Source organism: Varanus komodoensis, unplaced genomic scaffold (genome assembly GCF_004798865.1).
Source record: "Varanus komodoensis strain SLA01 unplaced genomic scaffold, ASM479886v1 scaffold50, whole genome shotgun sequence".
NCBI classification, from domain to species: Eukaryota; Metazoa; Chordata; class Lepidosauria; order Squamata; family Varanidae; genus Varanus; species Varanus komodoensis.
In genome coordinates, this window is record NW_025336088.1 from 4,005,278 (window position 1) to 4,028,300 (window position 23,023).

The 23,023-nt window shown below is 47.0% G+C and overlaps 1 protein-coding gene across 3 annotated transcripts in view; it reads left to right on the top strand.

Annotated features, from left to right (window-relative positions):
• THRA (thyroid hormone receptor alpha) overlaps positions 1 to 23,023 on the top strand; it is a 128,804-nt gene that overhangs the window by 82,429 nt on the left and 23,352 nt on the right. For 2 of the 3 annotated variants that reach the window (XM_044447204.1, XM_044447203.1), the window contains exon 3: positions 14,375 to 14,436. In XM_044447204.1, the coding sequence (XP_044303139.1) occupies positions 14,375 to 14,436 (62 nt within the window). Of the gene's footprint in view, positions 1 to 14,165; positions 14,210 to 14,374; positions 14,437 to 23,023 lie in introns of those variants that run through there. The other variant, XM_044447205.1, reaches the window with a different exon arrangement.

Sequence of the window (23,023 nt, forward strand, 5' to 3'; positions counted from 1 at the left end):
TGGTCTAGAAGCTGGACATTCACGTGGATGAATCACTGGGCTTTTTCTGTCAGAGTAGCTGAAAGCTTGGACTTTGGTGTCTTAAGAAATTGTAGAATTTGTGAGTGCCTTGGCGTGATGTACCACCTCTGTTTGTAGAGTGCCGAATGCAGGATTTATAGTTGATTTGGGATGGAGACAGTGAGCAAACAAGTCCTTCCTCAAGCTGAATTAACCAAGGGTCAGCAGATGGAGCAGATGGGTAATACATTTATTTGTTTTTTCTCTTTTCCCTGCCTTTTTTGCATGTATTAAACTCTAAATTTTCATGTCAGCCTTAGTGAAGAGTACGCTGTAGCGTGGCATTTGTAAATGTTGGTATTTGGAGCAACAAATGTGGCAAAGACAAGAACCATGTGATTTACCAAGGAGTAAGAGTGGAGTGCGCCACCAATTTTAACCTAGGAAAAAGAGTCCACATAGTACAGCATTGGCCAATTTGTTCTGTTGAACATGGAAGGCTCCATTTTGCTGTCATGGAAAATAAACATGGAACTGACTGGATGGCTTTGGTCAGCTCACTATCTTAGCTTCACCCTGCTGAGGACCCCTGCATGCTGAAAAGAGTCATGAGATTGCTTTGGATGGTGCATGAAAGATCAGTGACTCTGTGGCAAATTGACCTCTCAGGGTGGTTGTTGTGAAAAGAAAAGGCTATAAACGAGTCAACGTAACAGAGTACAAAATAACCATTAATTAAAACATACATACATGCAACAGCCAAAAGAAACTAGTTGAGTTCTATATTTATTCAGGACCATATTGCTGAGTTGTTCTCCAGGTAAAAGCAAAATGTGTAGCCTTTCCCAGCAAGGTGCCTTATGATGTTTTGGAGTATAACTCCAGTAATCCTTGACCACTGGCCATGATGGCAGGGGCTGATGGGAGTTGAAGTCCAAACCATCCAGAGCATGTCAGATTGGGGAGGACTGCTTTAGATGGCTCAAAGTATTTTATGTATATTCCCTTAGTAATCCTTCCAATAGCCTTGTGAGGTATAGTAGCATTTTTGCTTCCGCGGTGTTGCCATTTTAGGGAGTGGGCTGACGGAGGCAAAATGAGTGAAGGCACCTCCCTTGAGGGCAACTAACAATTCCATGGCAGAGGCAAAATTCTTTGGATTATTCCTAGGAAGCTTATAGATTGCAGCATGGTGATAGGATAGGCGTTTTGCATGCAGAAAGACCTAGGTTCGGTTCCTGGTATCTCCAGTTCAATGACCTGGGTAACATACGATGGGAAAGAAAGATCTCTTTAAGCCCTGTATCCTGGAGAGCCACCGCCAGAAGGAGTACGGTGGGGACTTCCATCACCCCCGACCGTTGGCCTTGCAGGCTGGGGCCTGGGGAGCTGCAGTCCAGAGTGTCCAGGCTGCAGGTCCCTGGGTGAGGCAGCACTGGCCCGGGTGAGTGCTCCGACTGGAATGGGCCAGCTTCCTACGTTCCTTCCTATGGTCATTCTCACAGGTGCAAATATAAGTTGCACCATTCAAGAGCTTAAGTATTTGCTGGCATAGGACCTAAAGTTTGTGCACGTGCGTGTGCATGCGTCTCTGTGTGTGTGAGAGAGGGAGGGAGGGAGGGAGGGAGGGAGCGAGATGCCTGGTCCTTGGCGTACCATTCAGTTGCCTGCCAGAACAGCTGTGATTTCTCTCTCTGAGCTGCAAGAGTGCCATTCTGAGGAAGGGCTTGTCTTCATGTGTGCCAGGCTACAGGCTGGGTCTGTTTACTTCTCTGCCTGTGGCATCCGGAAGGGCCACGGGGAGGTCGGGGGATGGTCAGGATAATGGGCCCATTCTCTGACCCTGGCCTGGGCCCTCCTGGGCCCTGCAGCACAGCCAGAATCCTTTGCAGGCAAGACTGCCTCCCTGTCAGGCACCCGTGATGTTCCTTGTGTTTGCCCAGACTTCCCTGCCAGCAAGTGCTGGTAGACAACACTTAAGACCTTTTCTCCCACCCATCTAATCTTTGCAGGGTTACTGGTTTGTTTGCTGCACCTGCCCCCCCCCCCCCCCGTTTTGCAGGTTTTTCATTGCCATCGCCTACACAGAAAGGCAAAGTTCCCAGCATTCCCATTAGCGAAAGAAACCACAACTTTGCCCCATGCAAAGTTGAGTTCTTAAATGGTGGGAAAGTTGAGTTCTTAAATGTGTATCCCTCCAACCTTCATTAGTGCTCTCCTGATTGCCATGGGAGATTTAGCAGTACTTCTGGAGAACGGGAGGAGGCCTAGGAGAGACTGCATGCGTGTAGCGCTGCCAGTTCTACTAGACCCCCAGTCGCCTCCCCCAACACCTCGTCCCTCTAATGGGCTAACCAGGCAGTTTCCACCTCCACCGTCTCTTTTCTTGCTAGGAATATAGCTGCTACCTCTTGCTGCCAATCTTGTTCTCTTGGAGGCTGGGACTAGGCCTACCAAGACTGCAAAGGGAGGGGGACATCCAACATTGCAACAGCTATGGGGAGAAGCCAGGCCGAGCCAGGAAAATACAAAGCCGAAACGGGGTCCACGGAAACCCAGAACGTGAGCAGAACCCTACAAACAAAATGCCCCGGCTGAAAATAAAGGAAGCAAAGAATGTGAATTGGGGCCAGATTTGCGCAACTGATTTTCATATCCCTTGTGGACTTTAGGTGTTCTCTGGTGTGGGAAAGTGTGGAACTAGCAAGCAACTTACAGAAACCTAGACTGAAGAGATGTGCATTGGTATAGTCCAAAGCCTAGTGCTGGGAGGGTATGCTGAGTTATGTTCACACCCACGCAAATTCACCCTGTGAAACACAGCGAACCATTAACAGAACGCCAAGTGCACTACACAAAAGGAGGCTACTTGTAAAAGGGCTTCCGATAACTCAAGGAAGCAGTCAAGCCACAGAGCCGGGTAAGGCTCATACAACAAATTTCTTCCTGATGCCAACGTTGATGATGCTGTGAATGTATCATTTGTGGTTGACTTATTTATTTGTTTGTTAAATTTATATGCTGCCGATCCACCAAATAGTTGTTAAAGTGGCTGGTAACCACATAAAGTCAGTAAGATGTAATCTAAATCAGCTGAAAAGTCAAAATTAGGCAAGTAAAACTTTGGCGGCATCAGTAAAGGCAATCCATAAAAATCAGTTGTCACATTTTTACAGAGGAACTGATGACCACTGGCTTGCTTAAATAAAAATGGTGCTGCTGTCCAGGGCTCCTTTCACATGGCATTCCAGAGCCTGGGAGCAGCCGCCAAGAAGATTCTTTGTTAAGTTCCCCCAAATGCGCTTCAGATGTTGGCAGGACAGGAAGAAGGGCCCCTCTCCTGAGAATCTGTCATCTTGGGCAGGCTCCTGGGAGAATGCACTCTTTCAGACAGTCTAGTTCCCAGTCCAGAGTTTATTCTAATGTGCAGCTGGACAGATTTTGTGCAGCAGGAACAAGGTTTTTGTGCACTTGGGAATATGAACTTTCATCTCTTTAGCATTCTGCATAAGAAAAATTCTGGGCAGTGCTCACATGTTGGGGGCGGGGGGGGGGGGGAACGGTCTGCACCAGATTCTTGTGCAATTGAAAACAATCCTTAGAATAGACCAGGCGATGGACTGGTAGCCAGTCCCTTTTTCCCACCATAAATGGATAGGTTGTAGTAAAAGTTGTTAAGAATGGAGCTGAAAAGTCTCCCATTCAAGTTTGGTCTCCACCATGAACTCACTGAGAATCTAAACTAAGTTTGTCATTCCCCGCTTCCCATCTGCAGTGTAGGGATAGTCATACCGGCCTACTTTAAAGGGTTGTTTGAAGCCCTCTGCATTAATGCAGGTAAATTTCTATATAAATGTTACATTATTTCTTTATTACTGTTGCCATCATGGTTGGAATAGACACACCAGTCCTTTGCACCAAAGCCAACGAAGAGTCTTGTGGCATCTTAAAGGTTAACAGATTTATACTGGCACAAGTTTTTGTGCACACTATTTATTATTCTCTATAAGACACTTGGAGGTGGTCACAGGATGAGGATGCCATAAGACATGTGCAGCTGAAAGGCATTTTCTGGCTGAATGTAATACTAGGAGCAGTTTCTTCACTTTTTTCACTTTTACCCCACCTTGTCTTGGAACATTTGGCTGAAGCCCAACTGTCAATGAGGAAGTTGCATTTGTTGCTGTTTGAGACTCTTCTGCCTTTTTGCTGGCAGAAAACCTGATTTTTGCCGCAGGATTGTCTGCTGTAACTCATATGCACAGGCGTGTGGTGCCATTGCACAAGCAAGGGTGCTGCTTCATCTTTGCACATGCATGCTTGTGTGGCCGTTGCATGGGGAGTGCATTTCTGTGTGTGTAGTCACGACAGACACCCATTACTGCCAATGTGTGTATATGTGGGGCCACCTGATTCCCCATGCATTGCGTGGCCGATCTGTACAGTGCAGTACTTGCACCTTGCTGGCTTGGTGATCTGAAGAGAGTCTGCCTGCTGCCTGGGCTGGAAACTCCCTTCTCCTGGGTCCTCCTCCAACTTTGCCTGTGTGTGTGTGTGTGTGTGTGTGTGTGTGTGTGTGTGTGTGTGTGTGTGTGTGTGTGTGTGTGTGTGTGTGTGTGTGTGTATATATATATATATATATATATATATATATATATATATATGGTTCATCTCCTGTGATGAGCACACCTGGCCACAGGGTGGCAGCCTTGCTCCATAACTTGCCCTCTGAGGGGCACTTACCTAGGCAAAACTATTCAGGGAAGAGTTAAATCTAACAGAGGATACACCGTGTCCATCAGTGCCAGGCAACATGGCCAATAGTCAGGAATTCTGGGAGCTGTAACCCCAAACATCTGGAGGGTACCAAGCTGGAAGCATTGCCTCACTGCCCTAGCTGGTTGTAAGGAGCACATCTGTCCACTTCGAGCTTGGATTGGCTTCAGAAGGAGCAGCGGTGCCTGCCAATACTTTACCACCTAGCCATGGAAATCCTGCCGCACCTTCGGAGCCCACCCAGTAATATGCAGGGTCATCATATTAAAATGCATGCATTTATTTCTACTGGCCACATCTGTATCCCGTCTTTTCTCTAAGGAGCTTCCTGTGGCATGCATGCAGATTATCTGATTTTTCCTCCTATCCTAAGCTGGCCCCTCCTGTAGCAAAGTGAAGCAACCTACTTCAAGAAACAGATGTTAGGGCAGCAGTTTGTCAGCATTATACCTTATGATACTATTTTTCTCCACCTTTGGAGGAGGGGAGGAGTAAGCATTTCAGTTGTGGCCCCATCAGAGTTGTGGGCTTTTGCTTCGCAGGCTAGGCTGGGAGAGACGGGCAGGCCACCAAGGCTGGCCCTGCTGCGCCCTGGGGGTGGGAGAAGAGAGAAGGCAGGAACTGCTGGTGCCTGAATAGCACAGATGGATTTATTAAAGTGTTGGCCTTGCAGGACTGGGTGTGGCGATTTGGCCTCTGCTGAAGGCCACCTGGTAATCTTCCTGGCCAAGCAGAAATCTGAACCCGTCCAGGCCAAGTCTAGGAACGCATCCATGTTGGGAAGTGTTGGGGAAGGGACTCCTTTTCCTTCCTGCACTTGCCCCATCCTTGGGCTGTTTTTTTTTAAAGGAAAGGGAAATTCTGAGTTGGTTCTGCGGTATGGCAGGGTAGGAGAAGGCACAGAGTGAAGAAGGTCTTTTAATGTTTCTCTTCAGGTGCTAAACTGTCTGAAGCTGTTTGGGATGCCCTTCATTTGCATGTTTTGCCCATATGAAAAACCACCTTTCTCCCCGAGGAAGGTTGGATTCTGGAGCACCTCATCCCAGAAAGGGCCTGCCTTGGAGGCTCAGTCATCTTAGGATATGCCCCTGCTGCAACCTTTCATTGCAGCCACTTGGCCAGGGGATATGTTTGTTCCCACAGGTCTGTCTGTTTCTCCCATTTTACGCAAATCTTTTTCTCAGCCTTGCGTGGGAGGGAGAGCATGATGGGGCAGCTCTGAGGCTTTGCTTGATTCAGGCACATCCACTCCCTAGTTTCTAGGATGTGTGGCTTCTGTCACCCTTGCCTTGGACAATCCCTATTTGCTTACACATTTCATTTCTGAATATGAGTGCATCAGTGCCAGGTGTGTACACTGATTCACAGCCTTCCCCTGCGCATGGTCAGCCTTCATCTTGCGGCTTTATCTGTGCAGCAGAATGCAAAACAAAAATTGCAGAATGTGGTATCAACAGGATGCACGCTCTTCTTGAGAATAGCGCCTTTCGTTGTGTAGGATTTCTGTAGCCCTTATTATTGTGAAGTTAGGATGTGTACTTGAAAGAGCATGGGTAGTGTCTGGGAGAATCTCAGAATCAGGTGAGTTTTGGGATAAGATTACACACTGTCTCTCTGACTAGGTCACTCAACCTTCCAGTCATTGCTGTGGGCAAAGCTAATATGTGCAGACCATGCTTGCCAGTTGCTGCAAAGAACTAGTCCTGCATCCTGTTGCAATGGACTAGGGTATCCAGGGAAATTAAAGGGTGGAATTCGTCCCCATCTGTGTGTGCATTTAAAGATGAAGGGTATGGAAGGATAGAGCCTCCAATCCTCTGCCAGTAAATCCCTCTGGCCCCTTATCACAGAGGGGGCTAGCCTGTGTTTAAGCTCTAAAATGAGGGTTACTGGAGCTTACATTTCCTTGGAATCCATCGCCTTTAAATAATCCTAGACGGGACAGAATGCTCTGTTTGTACTATGGGTGAGGGCAATGCACTCTGCAGTCTTGCTGGGACACAGATAATGCTCCGCACAGGAGGTAATTTGGTGGATCATATTCCTAGGAGTTCTCACCATTACCTAACATGGAAAATGAGGGCTGTGCACTTTGATGATGGTGCATTACACGGTTCTCAGGAATGCTCATAGTGCTGCTCCTGGAATTCTAAGTTACATGGTGAACGAGGGCAAAGCAGCTTGTAATTAGCCACTCACCTGCTGGCTTTAAGGTGATGAAGCGCAGAAACTTTGGCAAACCAGAAGACAATTGATTCTTTTTTCTTGTGTAACAAAAACAATTAACAGCAGAATGTGTGTGCAGCTGGGCTAGGGAAAAATGAAGAAGGCCGGAAACTTATTTGCATGACTGAGCTGCAACTTTTTTTTTCTTCTGGAATTTTGTAATATTTGGAGAGTACTTCATGCTTGCCTGTTCTTGCCCAGGTTCTCTACTAATTGTGAAGGTGATTGTCAGCATCTGCTACGGAGGCTGGAGGGACAGGAGGCAGGACTTCTCCTGGTTTCTAAACCCAGCCCTGGTAAAGGGGTTGAAGGCTGACTCATAGAATATGAAATCTGTGCATGAAAAGAGGCTTTTCCACTTAGCAGAAAAATGGTCCCTTAAAAGACATGCATAGAGAAGAGAGACAGTCGGTTTCATGAATGCACTGAATATTTCATTTGCCATACCCTGCTCAAAGTGTGAGCTGGGACAGGTTACATTTCTGCTGAATATAGTGGAAGCCACCCCTCTAGCATTTGCAGACTTCCCCTCATTCTTAGCCAGGTCTTGCAAAGCAAGCAGAGGGGAAACCTGCAAACATTCGGCGGAATGAAGGTTGCAGCCTCCTTCCCCATGAGGTGGCGAGCACAAAAGTTGCTGCAGGTGGCGAGGAAGCCGCGCGTGGCCGCTGCCCAGATAGTATCCCACTTCCGTGCCTCGTGCGATGCTGCTTGGGCCGTAGTTGCACAGAGCGCCATTCCTGGCAGGACCCATGTGACCAGCCTTCTTCTGCGTCAGCCCAGGGCAGGGGAGGGGGGCACCTGTGCAGCATGCGGGGCTTGATTCCTGCCCACAGACACTGGACACATGTACCAGGTACTTGGACTCAGAGCCACTGTACAGTGGACTGGAGTCCAGGGGGGCAAGCAGTCAGATGGTGTCCCAGCCTCAAACAGCTTCTTCACACATCCCTCGAACTGTCTAGTTACCAGCCCTCTATGTTTGACAGTGGACTGTTCCGCGTGAGGCATTCACTGCATGTTCATCATTGTATGTGAGCTGTCTAGATGATGACAGGATCATCCAGTTTTGCTTCTCTGTCTGAGCAATACTTCCGGGGGGGGGGGGGGGGAGACAGTTCATTGTGAAAGCAAAGGAGAGTGTGATTCCTATTGGAGTGCATTTGTGCTATTCCTCTCTACCTACTGCCACCTTGAGGTTACATAGTGGAAAAGCAGGAGAGGAAAAATGCTTCTCAGGTAGTGTGGGCAGCAGATTAAGAGCGAATTAACAAGCTCAATGCAAATGCATTGAATGCAGTTTTTTGGAAATGCAGTTTTTTGAGGTATGCATTTACTTAGTGCGCTCATATCCCTGCTTTTCCTCCAAGCACTCAAGGTGGGCATGGCTCTTTTCCCCATCCCATTTTGCCATCACAGTAACCCTGTGAAGGATGCTAGGCTGAGAAATTATAACTGGCCTAAGGTCACCCAAGTGGATTTCAAGGTTGAGGGGGGATTTGAACATAGGTCTCCCAGATCCTAGTCTGACATGTATGGATTTAAGGAAACTACATTTGACTGACACTACATAGTGACTGGATTCAGACAACATGCAGCAGCTTATTGTGGCTTTTTTAACCCATGATGAGCTGTGCTGCCACAAGTGCCAGGTTGATATGCTACCACACTCCCCTTGGGATTGTTGTGTTGTGCAAAGTCAGCATGCATGGACTATGCAAGGATCAAACCCGTGCGTTCTGGGTTCACACTATATGACAATCCCTGAGCAACAGTTGTATATTCAAAATGGCAGCCTTTACATAAAAAACTCAGTGGCAGGAGATTCCAGCTACAGTCCCCAGTCTCCATGGTTAAAAATGACCTTTGCTAGTAGAGATGGGAAATCCTATGCTTGTGAGACCTGGGAGCCCTTGCCAGATAGAGTGGAGCATGGTGAGGCAGATGGACTCTGTAATGCATTCACATACACTCATACTTTAGAAGTGTGAAGGCAGCAGCCTGAACTGCTGGGCTTCAGTCCTTCATATTTTGTGCTGCATCTTTGCAAGGCTGTGCTTGGCGTCCCATTTATGAAGCCCATTTTAGTTTTAATACTACAGAAAGGCTTGGAGGCAGAGTCTACTTGGGTGGAGTGGCCCACTAGCAGAGCACCTGCTTTTTATGCAGAAAGTCCCAGATTTGATCCTTGGCATCTCCAGGAAGCCTGAAAAATTCCTGCCTGGAGAGCCTCTGTCAGTAGAGACAATCCTGGACTAGATGAACCAATGGCCTCACTCAGCATAAGATGGCTTCCCGTCTTGCTGTCTGCCTTGACCCCTCCCTCCCTCCCTCCCTCCCAGGGGCTGTACCCATCAAGGTGTAGCTCAGAGCAAGAACATCGGATTGCCTTCCCTCTTCCTTTCCACATCTGCCCTCTCGCCTGGCCGGGAAATCCCAGGTGCTGAAAGGTGGAATCGCCGTGCCTCCTGCGCTCCCCTGCCAGGCACACGCTGTCCTCAGGTGCCGAGCTGCCTTGGCTGGCAGAGGGCCAGGCAGCATCATGCAGTCGTTGTGGAGGAACAGCACAACAGAGCCTGGCACTGCTCCCAGGAACTCCTGGTACAAGCCGTGCCTGCAAGGCTTACGTGGGCAAGGGGACATCCTGCCCGGTGCTTGTGGAGAAAGGGCAGCCAACCTGGTTGTGCCAGTCTTGCTTCCCCCTCAGCTTTGCAGTCACCATGTATGTCTTTTTTTAGAAGCTGCATTGTGTACATGCTGATGTGTTGTGTTTGTTCAAAGGCTGCACGTACACACCGCCAGCATGTGTTATTGTTGGCTGCTTCCCTAAGTGACAGCTTTAATCATTTTTTTCCTGGTTGCATTTCCTGTTGCTCTAGTTCAAGCATCAAGCCTACTTTGGCTAGAAGATGCATTTTAGTTTACATATCTGCTGTGTGCTGCTGAAATTCTCCTTAACTGCAGGGGCAAACCTGTGTTTCAAGCCATATCATTCTGACCTGTAGGTGAGAGAAAGTATAGCTTCATTTTCCTCCATAGGACAACACTGAAAACACGGCCGTGTGTAGAATAAGTGTTCTTGAGGTGCTGGAGAGGGGAGACTAGATTAAAAGAAAGTCTGGTTTTTTATGTAAAGGGCACATATTGTATGGAAAGGCATTAAATCATATAAAGCCTTCATGTAACTCAGACATAGACGTAGCACTTGATGGGAGCCTAATCAAAGGCGTAGGAACTCTAGCAAGAAAAGAAAAATGAGGGTGATCCATCAGCACCCCACTCTGAAGGACCCACTTGCATTCAAGCCAAGACATTTCAGGTGCTTGCAGATACGGATTTTATTGTGCTATCTTCTTTCTTCCCTTCACACAATGTCGTGGAGGATCCAGGTGTCATGGTCCTCTGGTGTTTTCCTACTACTCCTTCCTTTCTTTTTGTCTCACCATGGAAACTCTGCTAAGGAGGAAAATAAGGAACTGCTGAGCGATGTTTCCTGACAGGTGGAGCTGGCCGGCCTTCACCTGGGAGCACCCTTCGTAGAAGTGTGGCTCCCAAGTTCATCCTATCGCTTCTTTTCATCAGCTTGGCCTCTTCACACCTTACACTCTAAAGACACACTTGTATGAATATGATGTGTATAGATGGCAAACAGGTTTTTTGAACTCCATATATGAAAATGGTACATATACCATGGGAAGAACGGAGTGATTGCAGCTCCCTAGACATTGTAGGAAATACGTGTGTATTCTGTGTAATGTACAGAGAAGCCCCAGGAAGGTTGCAGCATTCAGTGAATGAAATTGTGTCATTCCTGGTATATGGTTATTTCAGGGTGTTCTTGGCTGCCCATCATCACCGCGGCTGCCCACTGCTGGACATCACAACCCCCCCACCCCCTGGTGAGAGCAGATGGGGCCAGGGGGAGAGGAGGCGGAGCCTCCCAAGGCTCAGAGCCTTGTGTATTGCCTGTTTGGCATCCATTTGGCACTGTTTTGGCACTATTTGGGGGGAACCTTTGCTATGGGTTGCTGATTTGTTACTGTATTTAATGTTTTTTGTTTGCTAAATATGATTATTCTGATGTTTTATGTATATTTTAAAATTTGTAAACTGTGCAAAGAGCCCAAATGGACTATGTTGTTGTTGTTAGTCATGAAGTCGTGTCTGACCCATTGCGACCCCATAGACAACATTCCTCCAGCCCTCCCTGTCCTCCACCATCCACCGGAGTCCACCCAAGCTCACACCAACTGCCCCAGTGACACCATCTAGCCACCTCATCCTCTGCCGCCCCCTTCTTCTTTTGCCATTTATTGTTCCCAGCATTAGACTCTTCTCCAGGGAGTCCTTCCTTCTCATTAGGATAGGGCAGTATAAAAGGATGACAGTGATTATGATGATGGAAGTATTTGTAATGTGCTTTTCAAAGGATGTCATGATCAAACACAGCATCTCCCGACCTGGCACCCTCCAAATGTGTTGACCTGCATTTCCCATAATTTCCAGCCAAGATGACCATCCTGCATATTTGCGGGGTTATGGCTGTATATTCTACAACCTGAGCGAAAATCTCACGGACTTGGCCAGTGCCTACTTGCTTTACTCTGCTCTTTTGACAACATCTGTTGTAGTCTCACTGCTGTGGGGCTTGTTACCCAAAGAAGCCCGCCTAGGTCCCATATTGCAGGCTTTAAAAACATTAATGAAAACGTGCCGTTCTTGAGAAGGCTTTGCAGAACATTTTGCAAACATCTCGGTGTTTTTATCAGCTTCAGTGTTGCGAAATTTTCAGAAATGCACAATATTAGCCTATTAATAAATAGGAGACCCAACCCATTATCTTCCTTATTTCACCTTTTGCATTCCACTAGGACCATCACTGCCAATAGGACTGCAGCATGCAAAGAGGCCTGCACTAAGTTGCAGCCAATTGGCCGAAGTGCCACTGAGGTCACCCTTTGTTATTGTTGTTTTACTCTAGACCAAAAAGGACATTTTGTCTTTTGAATCTGGAAGGAAAAACTAGTAAACACCGATGCATGCGCATACATTCCCTCCCAGTCAGTTTTGGGCTAGGTAACAAAACTACTTTTTTAGGGTTTTTTTTAAGTATTTTGAAATGTTAAAAAAGAAAGCCTTTTCATAATATTAAGGAATCTATATAGGCTAAGCTTACACCCCACCAGAGAAGGCGGAGAGTCGTCGAGATGATGGAATGGCATGCATGGTTTCTGATTATTGTGGGTTGTTACTTGTCATTTTAAAAGTGCCTCGACTCTAGCTGTTGTACAGTAGCTATGTTGAAGAGAGCAAACCGTGCTTGCAGGCTTACAGTCATTTTAAAAATTATTACACATGAGTCTTGAAATCCTTTCCATTAATCAATCCTCCCACTTTTGAGCCAGCATTCGTGCCTAATCCACATCTCCTTCTCCTCCTGGAATGTAATTTCCTCTCTAACCCCCCTTTTGAATTTGGAGTGTGGGGTGAGGGAGGGATTATTCAGCACGCAATTAATTCTAACACAGTTTGGGGGTTTTAGGTGGCGTGAACGCGATTACCACTGTGTGTGTCCATACATGATTTTCTAGGATGGGAAACTCTAAACTGCTTGTTAAAACCTCCAAATCTGGACTCCCGCCCACCCCCACCCCATCAGAAATGTTGCAGAGTAATCTCCTGCCAGAGTTTTTCCATATTCATAAAGATTTGAGTGGGGTCACATGGCCACAAGGTGGAGTGCCATGCCTCTAGGGTGTGAGTTCTGCATTTGGAGCAGCAGACTCCAAAGGGTCATGGCTGGGTAGTTGGTTAGTAGTTCATCTGGCAACATGACTCACTGGCCTTTGCACCAGAAAAACATACATTGAAAAAGCAAGCATGCTGCATCTATTGCAAGGTTCAGCTGAGGGGGAGAAAGAAGAAAGGGAAGGGAAGTGACATCAGGTATAAGTATATCCACCCTGTTCAACCAGAATTCTAATTCTTTTCAGCAGTAATTAATGATTTGCTAAAAGAAGAGGCACCACTAGCTTCCTGACTGTCACCAGATCTTAATTTCCAGACAGAAAGTAGTGTATTTTTTAGATTAAACAATACCAATATCTGCCATTCCAAAGGGATATTAACAAATTCCATATTTATAGAAGGGAATATAAAATTCATATTTTTTGCACCTCAGGTATATCTAATGCTTTCCTCCATTTTTTCTCAATTGAGGGGAGCATCAGAAATTGACAGTACTTACTTTAAATTACCATTTAAGTGAGAATTTAGTTTTCAAGAAACTGGTTCTTTGACTTGCATATTTAAACAAAAATTATACTCAAGATTTTCAAAGTTTTAGATTCTGTGCTGAAAGCGCTTGCTCAAGTGTAGAACTCACAGTAATTTCTTACTTTTAGATAAGAGATCATTTAAATCAGCTGCTTAAAAGTATCCAGTTATATCAAATAGTTCTAATGTATGGATTCTGGACAGAAGCAAGTTAAATGCACACAAATAGTACTGAATGTGCTATTCCTTGTACCTGTGCTGTTCCCTCTCTGTGTGATCTTTCTCCTCCACCTAGAGTTCAGCTGCAGACTGAGCTAACGCAACTTCTTTTGTTCCTGTCTCCCAGTTCAGAGCCAGCACGGGGTTAATAGTATCCTTAGGCTGGGGAGTTCATTCAGTTCCTTGTCTACCAAGTCAATTACTTCTCTCAGCCCTGACCTGCTTCATTGGGTTGTTTGTGTGGACAGAATGGAGTGACCCCATGTACCCCACCCTAAGATCTTTGGGCAGAGGGTGGGCTATGGTTACTTACATGCAGCACTGTCACCATCCCATCGCTTCATTCTGAGTCACATGTTGATGCACACATAGGGGGCAGAAAGATTTGGTTGTTGCTGGTGGACTGGTTTCTCTCCACCTTCTGGACAGAGCCCATACTGATGGGCTGGCTTTGGGCAAAGATGAACTAACACCACAGCACTAGGACTGCATGGGACCCCAGGTTGAGAGGGAAGCTAGCTGGTGTCTGTGTGTGTGTGTGTGTATGAGTGAGTGCGTGTATGCATGCGTATGCAATGAAACCTCTTCCTCAGCACCCTTATCACTTCTGTTGCTTGAAGATAAAGTAAAGTGAATCCACTTGTACTGCTCTCGCCCCCTGGTTTCTTGAAGGGTGTGGGATGATGGAAATGGAGCTGTGTGAAGTGAGAGGGTGAGCTGTGGCGGTGGGGAAAGCGCTGGGGCAAGAAGTCATGAGGTGGGATAAGACTTCATAAGGCTATGACAGATGGAGAGGCATGATGACATGAACTTGTAAAGTTCCCTTTTCATAATCAATTGACTTTTCTCTCTCCCTTCCCCACCCTCTTTCCTTAAGGTGGCCGGATGGGAAACGTAAAAGAAAAAGCAGCCAATGTTCGGTGAAAAGCAGCATGTCAGGTACGTACATTTGCAGCCCTTCTGTGCTCAAGTCTTTCCGGCCTCCATGCTTCTCTCCTTCCTGGTACGAGAGGGCAATGGTGTTACACCCCTTGCACCAGAGAACAGAGGAAGTGACCCAGTTCTGCTTCATTTTCTGTCCCCTGCCTTTTCCCTAAGATCTTGCACACTGCTCACTTGCACAATGGGAAAGGCCATCCAAAGACGTTTGCACCTGCAGGCAGTCATTTTTAGCCAGCAAGTCAAGACATATTAGTGGGATTCTAGCTGGTCAGAAACTTATGTATGGGTGCTTCCGTATGGAAGGTAATGCCAGCTTGGCACCGCATTTTATTTGTGTAGGGTAGGCCTTCATAAAGATATTGGGGCAGAGAGAAGGAGCAGTTCCCCATTAGCTCCCTGTCACAGTTGTGCTCAGTGACAAGTGGAACTCCAAGCTGTAAGCAAGTGTGATGCAGTACTTTTGTGGATTTACAATGCCCCACCCCAGAATTGTTTTAATTGCAGAATCTTAGAGGAGAGAGGAACTGGACAAGAGAGGCTGTCCCTCCAGGGTGCTTTAAACAGGATCATCCGCCCACCAGTATCCCTCAGGTTCAGTGTGGGCCACAAATGGAGAACAAGACATTGTGGTCATGTGCTTGTAAAGCTAATAACTCCCAGATGACTTGAGCATGTGAGCCAAGCCTCACAATGCAGATTCCTGCAGTATGCAATTGTGCAGGCACACCTAGTTACTAACCAATCTGCCTTGGGGAACCCAATGTCAACCTCGATAAAAGGACGATTCGTCCATGAGGAGTCCTTGTTTTTAAATGTTTTTAAAGGTATACAACTCCACACAAGGTTTTTTCTCTAATGCTGAGGCAGGATTTTCCTGATGCCCCAGAAAATGATATAGAGTAGGAGAAAAGAAAATGATATCTTAAAGAGGAGGAGAAAAGAAGTAGGCAGGAAAGTTCGCCTTGACCCCAACAGCTCATCACCAAGATACCAAAATCTTAATAACAGGATGTCCTTCAGAAATGTACCAAACTCTTCTCTGGAACCCATTGAGGTTCTTTTGATGTTTTCCACTGGCCCAGGGAAGGAGGTCACGGGGCAGCTCAGGATATCGGCTCTCAAATGTCAAAGTCTGCATGCGGAAGATAAACCACTAAAGGGCTGGGGGATGCAAGAGGTGAGGCCACCGTGGGTCATGGGGCAAGACACAGGGACAGGAGCACTGGCGAATATGAACGCAAGCTTCACTCATTAGGTTGATTTCTCTTGTGGCCCTGCAGTCTGTCATTTACTTAGCTCCCCTCACTCCCAGATCAAAACCTTTTTATTGACTGTCATTAAAATCCTTCATACTTCAGTGCTCTGACATTTGTTCCTATGCTTTTCACCAGTATAGTTGAATGTTAGAAGACAATGAGGTCTGGAATATGATGGTGTGTGAGAGAGAATGTACCATGATCCAGATTTTAACAATTATGGTTTCATTTAATGCCTGTGCTAAGATTGCAGCCAAATTGTAATTTTATGAATTATTGCTTTTATGGATGGGGAGAGTTCTTTTAACAGTTTTAAAGTGTGCATGGGCACACACACATATATATGTAATACAAATGGAATTTGCCAGAGTTTTCTCACAAGAAATAAAATCCCAATGGGCATGACTAAATTTCACGTCAGTGATAAGCAACTCAACAAACTTTATGTTCTTCCAGTTGGATAAACCAATTAAAAATGCATCTGCCAATAAATGCAATCCACATTGCCATCAACTTGGCATCACCTTGATTCAGTAGTTGCCAGGTGAAGAAATTTACCCTAGTGCAAGGAAATCCAAGCACTGACCTACATAAAAGGAAACATCAGGGGAGCAAGGGAATGACACAACTTGCGGGGGGTTTTGAATGTCTCTGTATATCTACACAACTTCCCCAGGACTTGGAGAATTATAGTTGAAGATTCCTGATTCCCCTCACAGAACTAATAATTCCAGTTTTCTCTGGGAAAAAGAAATGACTACAAGATTTAAGCCTGTGGTATCACTGACCTGGGGCTACAAAGCAGAAAGAAAACAAACTCTGGCTTCTGCCATCAGCCATGGGAAAAGGACCAGTGGGGGGTTGCTTCCCTGTCTCTCAGGAGGAACATCATGGCAAGATTAAGAATAACCTGGTCTGATCCAATAGCCAGAGAAGGAGCATCTGCTTCCATCGTTTTTCCTCTTCATCCCGTTCCTGCAGGGAGGGACTGTTTTATCTTTTAATATGTATGCAGTGTTTGGAAATATTGGGCACCTTATAAGATTATAATCATTAAGCCTTCTAGATGTGTAAGACTACAAGTCTTATCACACACACACACATACACAGCATGCCTGATACTGGATGATGGAGTAATTGTAGTCCAGCACATCTGGAGGAGAACAATCAGGTTGAGGGAGGCAAGTTTATGAACTGCATGAGTAAACGTAGGCAGGCCCCCAACAAAATTTATAAGATCAGTGCCTGGCATAATTTGCCAGCTTAAAAGATGACACCTTTAATTTGAGCATGGAAGCCTGTGTAATGTGATATATGCGGTCCCTTGAAAGTCTCCTTATGAATGCTGCTTGTATAATTTCTCTTGAATTGATTTCAGTCGGCCAGTTTGCCCTTGTAGTAATTTTCAAGTCATGTTAGATGGTCCAAGTATAATATTAGTTTGTGGTGTGAACCCAACAGTACAACACTTAGCAAAATGCAGGTCTAGCCTTCATTTTCATTCCCCCCATCATGCTCATATAGAGACATTATCACTGGCTGTGTTGGCACAACATGGCAAGCAGCGCTACCTGTCAGACAATCAAGTTTTTTCTGCTTTATTACAGTTTCCATTTACCCTGCTCATTCCTTCCACTGTTGGCATGTATCCTATTTCATTGGCTTGCACATAGTGGCTGGATGGCTGGAGTGGCTCTGGTAGTTGCCATCCTTCCAGAGGACTCTGGTAACTGTAGACCATCACAGTGGCAACCATGATCCTGGGTTCAGACAACACAACAAGACATGGTGGTAAAGGAAACATAGAACAAACCATATTTTTCTTAGGGTTTCTAAAAGCCAAAGTTACTATGGTGAAATATGACTCGTTTCAGACAACAAAACAGATGAACAATGGTAGAAACCACCATGACTTGTCATGTTCTCGGAATTCAGCCATTGCTTTTTTATATATAAAGTGACATTTTTGTTTTTTGTCTGTTTTTTCACACTTCTTTAAAAATGCAAACTTTTCTTAAACATAGGAACATATCACCAGTCCAAGAAATTTTAGGCTGTTCTCCATGATGTCCTAGTTTTCTGTTCGAAGGGAGTTTCATTTACAGGGGAAGCATTCAGAAGTGGACTTCACTTCTAATTTGAAGCAATAAAGTGCAAGCAGAACATTTTCCAAAAGGAGTATTTTCCCAGTGCTTCCTTCCCCCACCCCCACAAAAAAAGTTCCACTGCATATGTTCGTTCATAACAATGAATGCATTCTGATAGCAAATACAACATTAGGCCAGCTTAACAGTTTCAAAGTTGCAATTAATATTTTATGGGTAATTATCCCTAGCAATTATGTAAGAGAATGTTTGTATGTGTTTGTAATTGAAATCCATGTATGTAATTCATGTAATGAGAGTGAAACTGAAGGTTCTTCGTCGTGGCCTCTGTGCATCATACATATGGGTGCTGCGCCTGCACAGTGCCTAGGCCGGAAGATTAAAAAGCTAATGGTTTTTGGTGGGAAAACTCCGCTCCCCTCCCCCTTCGTGGTATAAATAGAGCGGAGTGGCCACCATTTTGTTCAGTCTTTGTGACCGCCATTCGCTGTGCCTCGTGCCTGTTAACGTCCTCGCTAAGATCTTGAGTCCTTACTGTTCCTTTTGCCTTTATCCCTTCTTTAACTAATTCTTATATTCCTAGTTTATATTCCAAGGTTGTATATCCCTCTCTTTTTCTTCTCAAAAACAAACAAACAAACAAACAAAAAACCAAAAATATTATCTTACCCTCTATCCTGTCATCTTTTCTTCTTTTTCCACGATGGTGCTGTGAGCGGCCTTTCGCAAATGCACCTCATGCGGATCCAAAATGTCACCTGCGGATCCGCATGATCTATGCCTCCTCTGCCTCGGCGAGGGGCATAGAACCGACAAGTGCGGCCATTGCTTGGTCTTTACCAAGCAAGCGCGGAAGAACAGGGAGAACCATCTCCGCAAGCTCCTCTGGGACCAGGCCTTGATGCAATCGGACCAACTGCTCTTATGGCCTGGTTCCACTTCAGCCGCACCGCCTCCTCCACGCTCCACCCCAACTGTCAGCGCTCCTCCAAAGCATCCCGCTTCCACTGCTCCTCCGAAGCATCCTTCAGCTGAAGGCACTACTCCAGCAGAGACCCAGGTGCCGCCTTCTTCCCCAGCCAAAAAATGGGAGAAGCGCAAGCACACGGGTTCGGATAAGCCTTCCGCTCGTAAAGTTCCGAGGAAGGAGAAGGCAGATAAACCCACTGACAAGATCAAGAAACCCGATCGCCCCAAACACCGGGGCTCGGGTTCGTCTATTTTTTCGGTACTGTCTGCCGCCACGGTACTGACACCATCAGGACCGGCCCTGCAACTTACTATGCAGGTAACACCGCCGGGATCCCCCAGGCCTCTCATTCGGCCTGAGAGCGTGCCGACCCAACAAGTGGAGGAGCCGCTTCGGGAGTCTATCTCTGATGACGAGATTAGAGACTCCCCACCGAGGGAACGGTCTCCGACTCCAGTGCCCACGACTGAGCCACCTGTGGAGTCACCTTCGCCTCCAAGGCACCGCAGACGCTTGTCCAAACACCGGGGTGACGACTGGAGGATGCACGGATATGGTGCCTTCCCAGACTGGGGTGGCTATCAATCTTATTCGTACTACCCTCGGGATCGTGCGTCTCCATCGGCCCCGAGAGATTCGCCTTCGACAGCCAGGCATGTGGAGAGGGGACGTCCAACCTCCCCAGAAACGTCGTCTTTGAGCGACCGTCCACTTTATTATCTGATTCGGACGAATCCGAGATTGACTCTACATCCCCCGATGTAGCAGTCGCCTCCCAAGGACCGGCGTCGCCTGATGAGCCACATGTCTCCTTTACGGAGCTCATGTCCCGCCTCGTCCGTTCACTAGAGATTGAGGCTAGTCAACAGCCGGGCCCATCCACAGATCGCTTCTATGATGTTGTGAGTGGAGAACAGTCTGCGGCCATAGTCCTGCTGCTTATTACCACACTTCGGCAGGCTATGGTCCAACCCTGGGATCAACCGGCCCAACCGCAAGCGACCTCCCGTTGGTATGAGGCCATGTACAGAGTTCTGGAGGATGACATTCCATTCCTGATTCACCATCCATGCCCGAACTCTGTTGTCGTCGAATCCTCCCAGGGCAGGGAGTCCAGGGGACACACAGCCCCTCGCGACAAGGAAGGGAGGAAGATCGATATGCTCGCCCGCCGAGTCTATGCGGCCTCTGGACTTGGCGTGCGCATATCGAACTATGAAGCAACACTGGCACGTTACCAGTACTTTATTATGCAAAAACTGGGTAATGTTGCTTCCTCCCTTCCAGACCGCCAAGCCGAGCTTGCCAGGGTATTCATCAAGGAAGCTATGCAGGTAGCAGTGCAGCAATTATCTACCGCATGACATCACGTAGATACCAATTCGAGAGCTCTCGTGAATGCCATCTCGCTGCGCCGGCATGCATGGCTTCGTAATTGCGATTTCCCCGACGAGATGAAATGGAGGATCGAGGAAATGCCATTCGACGGTACTGGGTTATTCCATCAGAAAACCGACCGCAAGTTAAAAGTGATACACAAATCACGTATGACCGCGCGCCGCATGGAGCTTCCTCAACAGAGGTGTAAGTGGCAAGGGCCTCGTTCCTCTTACCATCCACAATTCCACCCTCGGCAACACTACCAACGAAGACAGCAACGGCGAAGACAACAGCCGCAGCAACGTTTCCCCCAGGGCTGGCGGCACTTCGATGCTGACAAACGTCCACGTTGACGGTCCAGGCGAACCATTCTCTCTCTCCCCACACCACCTTTCCCTCTCCCTTTTGGGGACCGGCTCCAGGGCCGACTCCCCATTTGGGAGTCCATTACATCTGATAGGTGGGTGTTGTCTATCATTCAGTTCGGATATAGGATAGAATTCGATGTTGTCCCTCCACCGTGTCCGATTCGATTTACATCTTTTTCATTGGTACTGTGCGAAGAAGTCTCTCAGTTGCTTCGCAAGGGTGCGATTCGACAACTATCCCACTCGGAGGGATTGCACGGATTCTACTCCAGATACTTCACGGTCCCGAAAAGAGACGGTGGTCTTCGTCCGATTTTGGACTTACGGAATCTTAACAAATACATCAAAACAAAAAAGTTTCGGATGACCACTTTACAGAGTATTTTTCCTTTACTGAAGAGAGAGGATTGGTTCGCCTCCTTAGATTTGAAGGATGCTTATTTTCATATTGCTATCCATCCTTCACATAGACGTCTCCTGCGTTTCACTGTTGGGTTCGACTTGTTCGAATATGCTGTGCTACCCTTTGGCCTGGCCACTGCACCTCGAGTTTTTACGAAGTGTATGGCACCAGTATGTGCGCACTTACGGACAAGAGGGGTGCAAATATACCCATATTTAGACGACTGGCTAATTGTCTCCCAAACTAAACAAGGGCTTCTGTCTGCAATACACATGACCTGTGCCTTGCTCGATGATCTTGGACTATGTATTAACCACAAAAAATCGTCCCTTATTCCCACGCAGGTCATCGACTTTATCGGGGCACGTCTCGACTCCACATGGGAAAGAGCTTTCCTCCCTCCAGACCGTTGTGCTACCTTATGTGCCCACATCCATCGAATCCGAACGCTCGGAACGGTTCCGGCTATATCCATTCAGAGACTATTGGGGCACATGGCTGCTACAGTTGCCATTGTCCTGTATGCCAGACTACGGATGCGGACCATGCAGCTGTTTTTCAACACATCGTTTTGCCCACAGCGAGATTCTCCCAACAAACTGATCCGAATTCCGTCTGTGATACTCAACACTCTAATTTGGTGGACCATTCCGAGCAACCTGTCTGTCGGTGTCCCGTTCCGAACACCTCATCCAACGAAGACCCTGTATACAGACGTGTCGCTACTGGGATGGGGCACAACATGTGCAGACCTTCAGGTTCAGGGAACTTGGAACCGACGGGAAGCAAGGAAGCACATCAACGTCCTCGAACTACAGGCGATTTTCAACGCCCTAAGGGCTTTTGAGACTGTCCTATGCCAACAAGTTGTCCAGATTGCGTCGGACAACATACCGGCTGTCTTCTACATCAACAAACAGGGCGGCACAAAATCGCCACCTTTAGCATGTCTCTCGATGGCCATTTGGGACTGGTGCATACCGACGGACATTATGCTTCTAGCAGTCCACCTCGCAGGGACCGACAACACCGAAGCAGACATGTTGAGCAGACATATGTCAACAACGCACGAATGGGAGATGGACAGACAAATATGCCATGACCTCTTCCATCTGTGGGGCTATCTGGACTTGGACTTGTTTGCCACTTATGACAACAGAGTGTGTGCCCTATACTGTTCCAGGGCAGGCATAGGATCGGGATCGATGGGAGATGCCCTTATGATCCCCTGGGACAACATAGCCTTTTATGCGTTTCCCCCAATTCCACTTCTAACGAAAGTGATAGTGAAGATATCTCAAGAGAATGCCACAGGAATAATAATAACTCCATGGTGGCCGAGACAACCATGGTTCGCCACCCTTCTTCGTCTATCCAAAGGGACGTTTCTTTGCCTCCCGTCTATTCCTCAGCTATTAACGCAGCAAAACGGAGCGATCCGACATCCGGATCTGACTGCCTTGAGGTTGACAGCATGGCAGATCACTTGAGTCATTCTGCTGCGTCGGTACCGACGACATCCGAACCTCTACCGGACTGTATTCACTCCACTGTACCGACGGCCCCTAGGTCGGTTTCAACGACAACTGCTTCGCTACCGGTGACTGTTGACCAGGAAATTCAGGCGATTCTCACATCTGCTCTAAGACCGTCCACTCGTCGCTCTTATGCAGCTAAATGGAAGAGATTTTCCTCCTTTGCAGAACGCCATTCTTTTTCTCCTGAAACGGCCTCAATTGACAATATTTTACCATTTCTCTTGGAACTTTATCATTTGGGACTGAAACCGTCATGCATTAAAGTTTATGTAGCCGCTATTTCACACTATCCAAAGGGACTTTGGATTATACAAAGTGTAATTTCACACTTCAAGGGATTTCAGTTTTTTCTCAACCTCTACTTCGACGTTTCCTTCTGGGGTTACAGAACCTACACCCTTCTATTCGCCCGCCTATGCCAACCTGGAGCCTTTCGGTTGTACTCCAAGCACTTACCAGATCTCCGTTTGAGCCACTGGCAACTGTCGACCTACGCCTGGTGTCCTGGAAAACAGCTTTCCTCATAGCGGTGACATCAGCTCGGAGAGCAAGTGAACTTTCTGC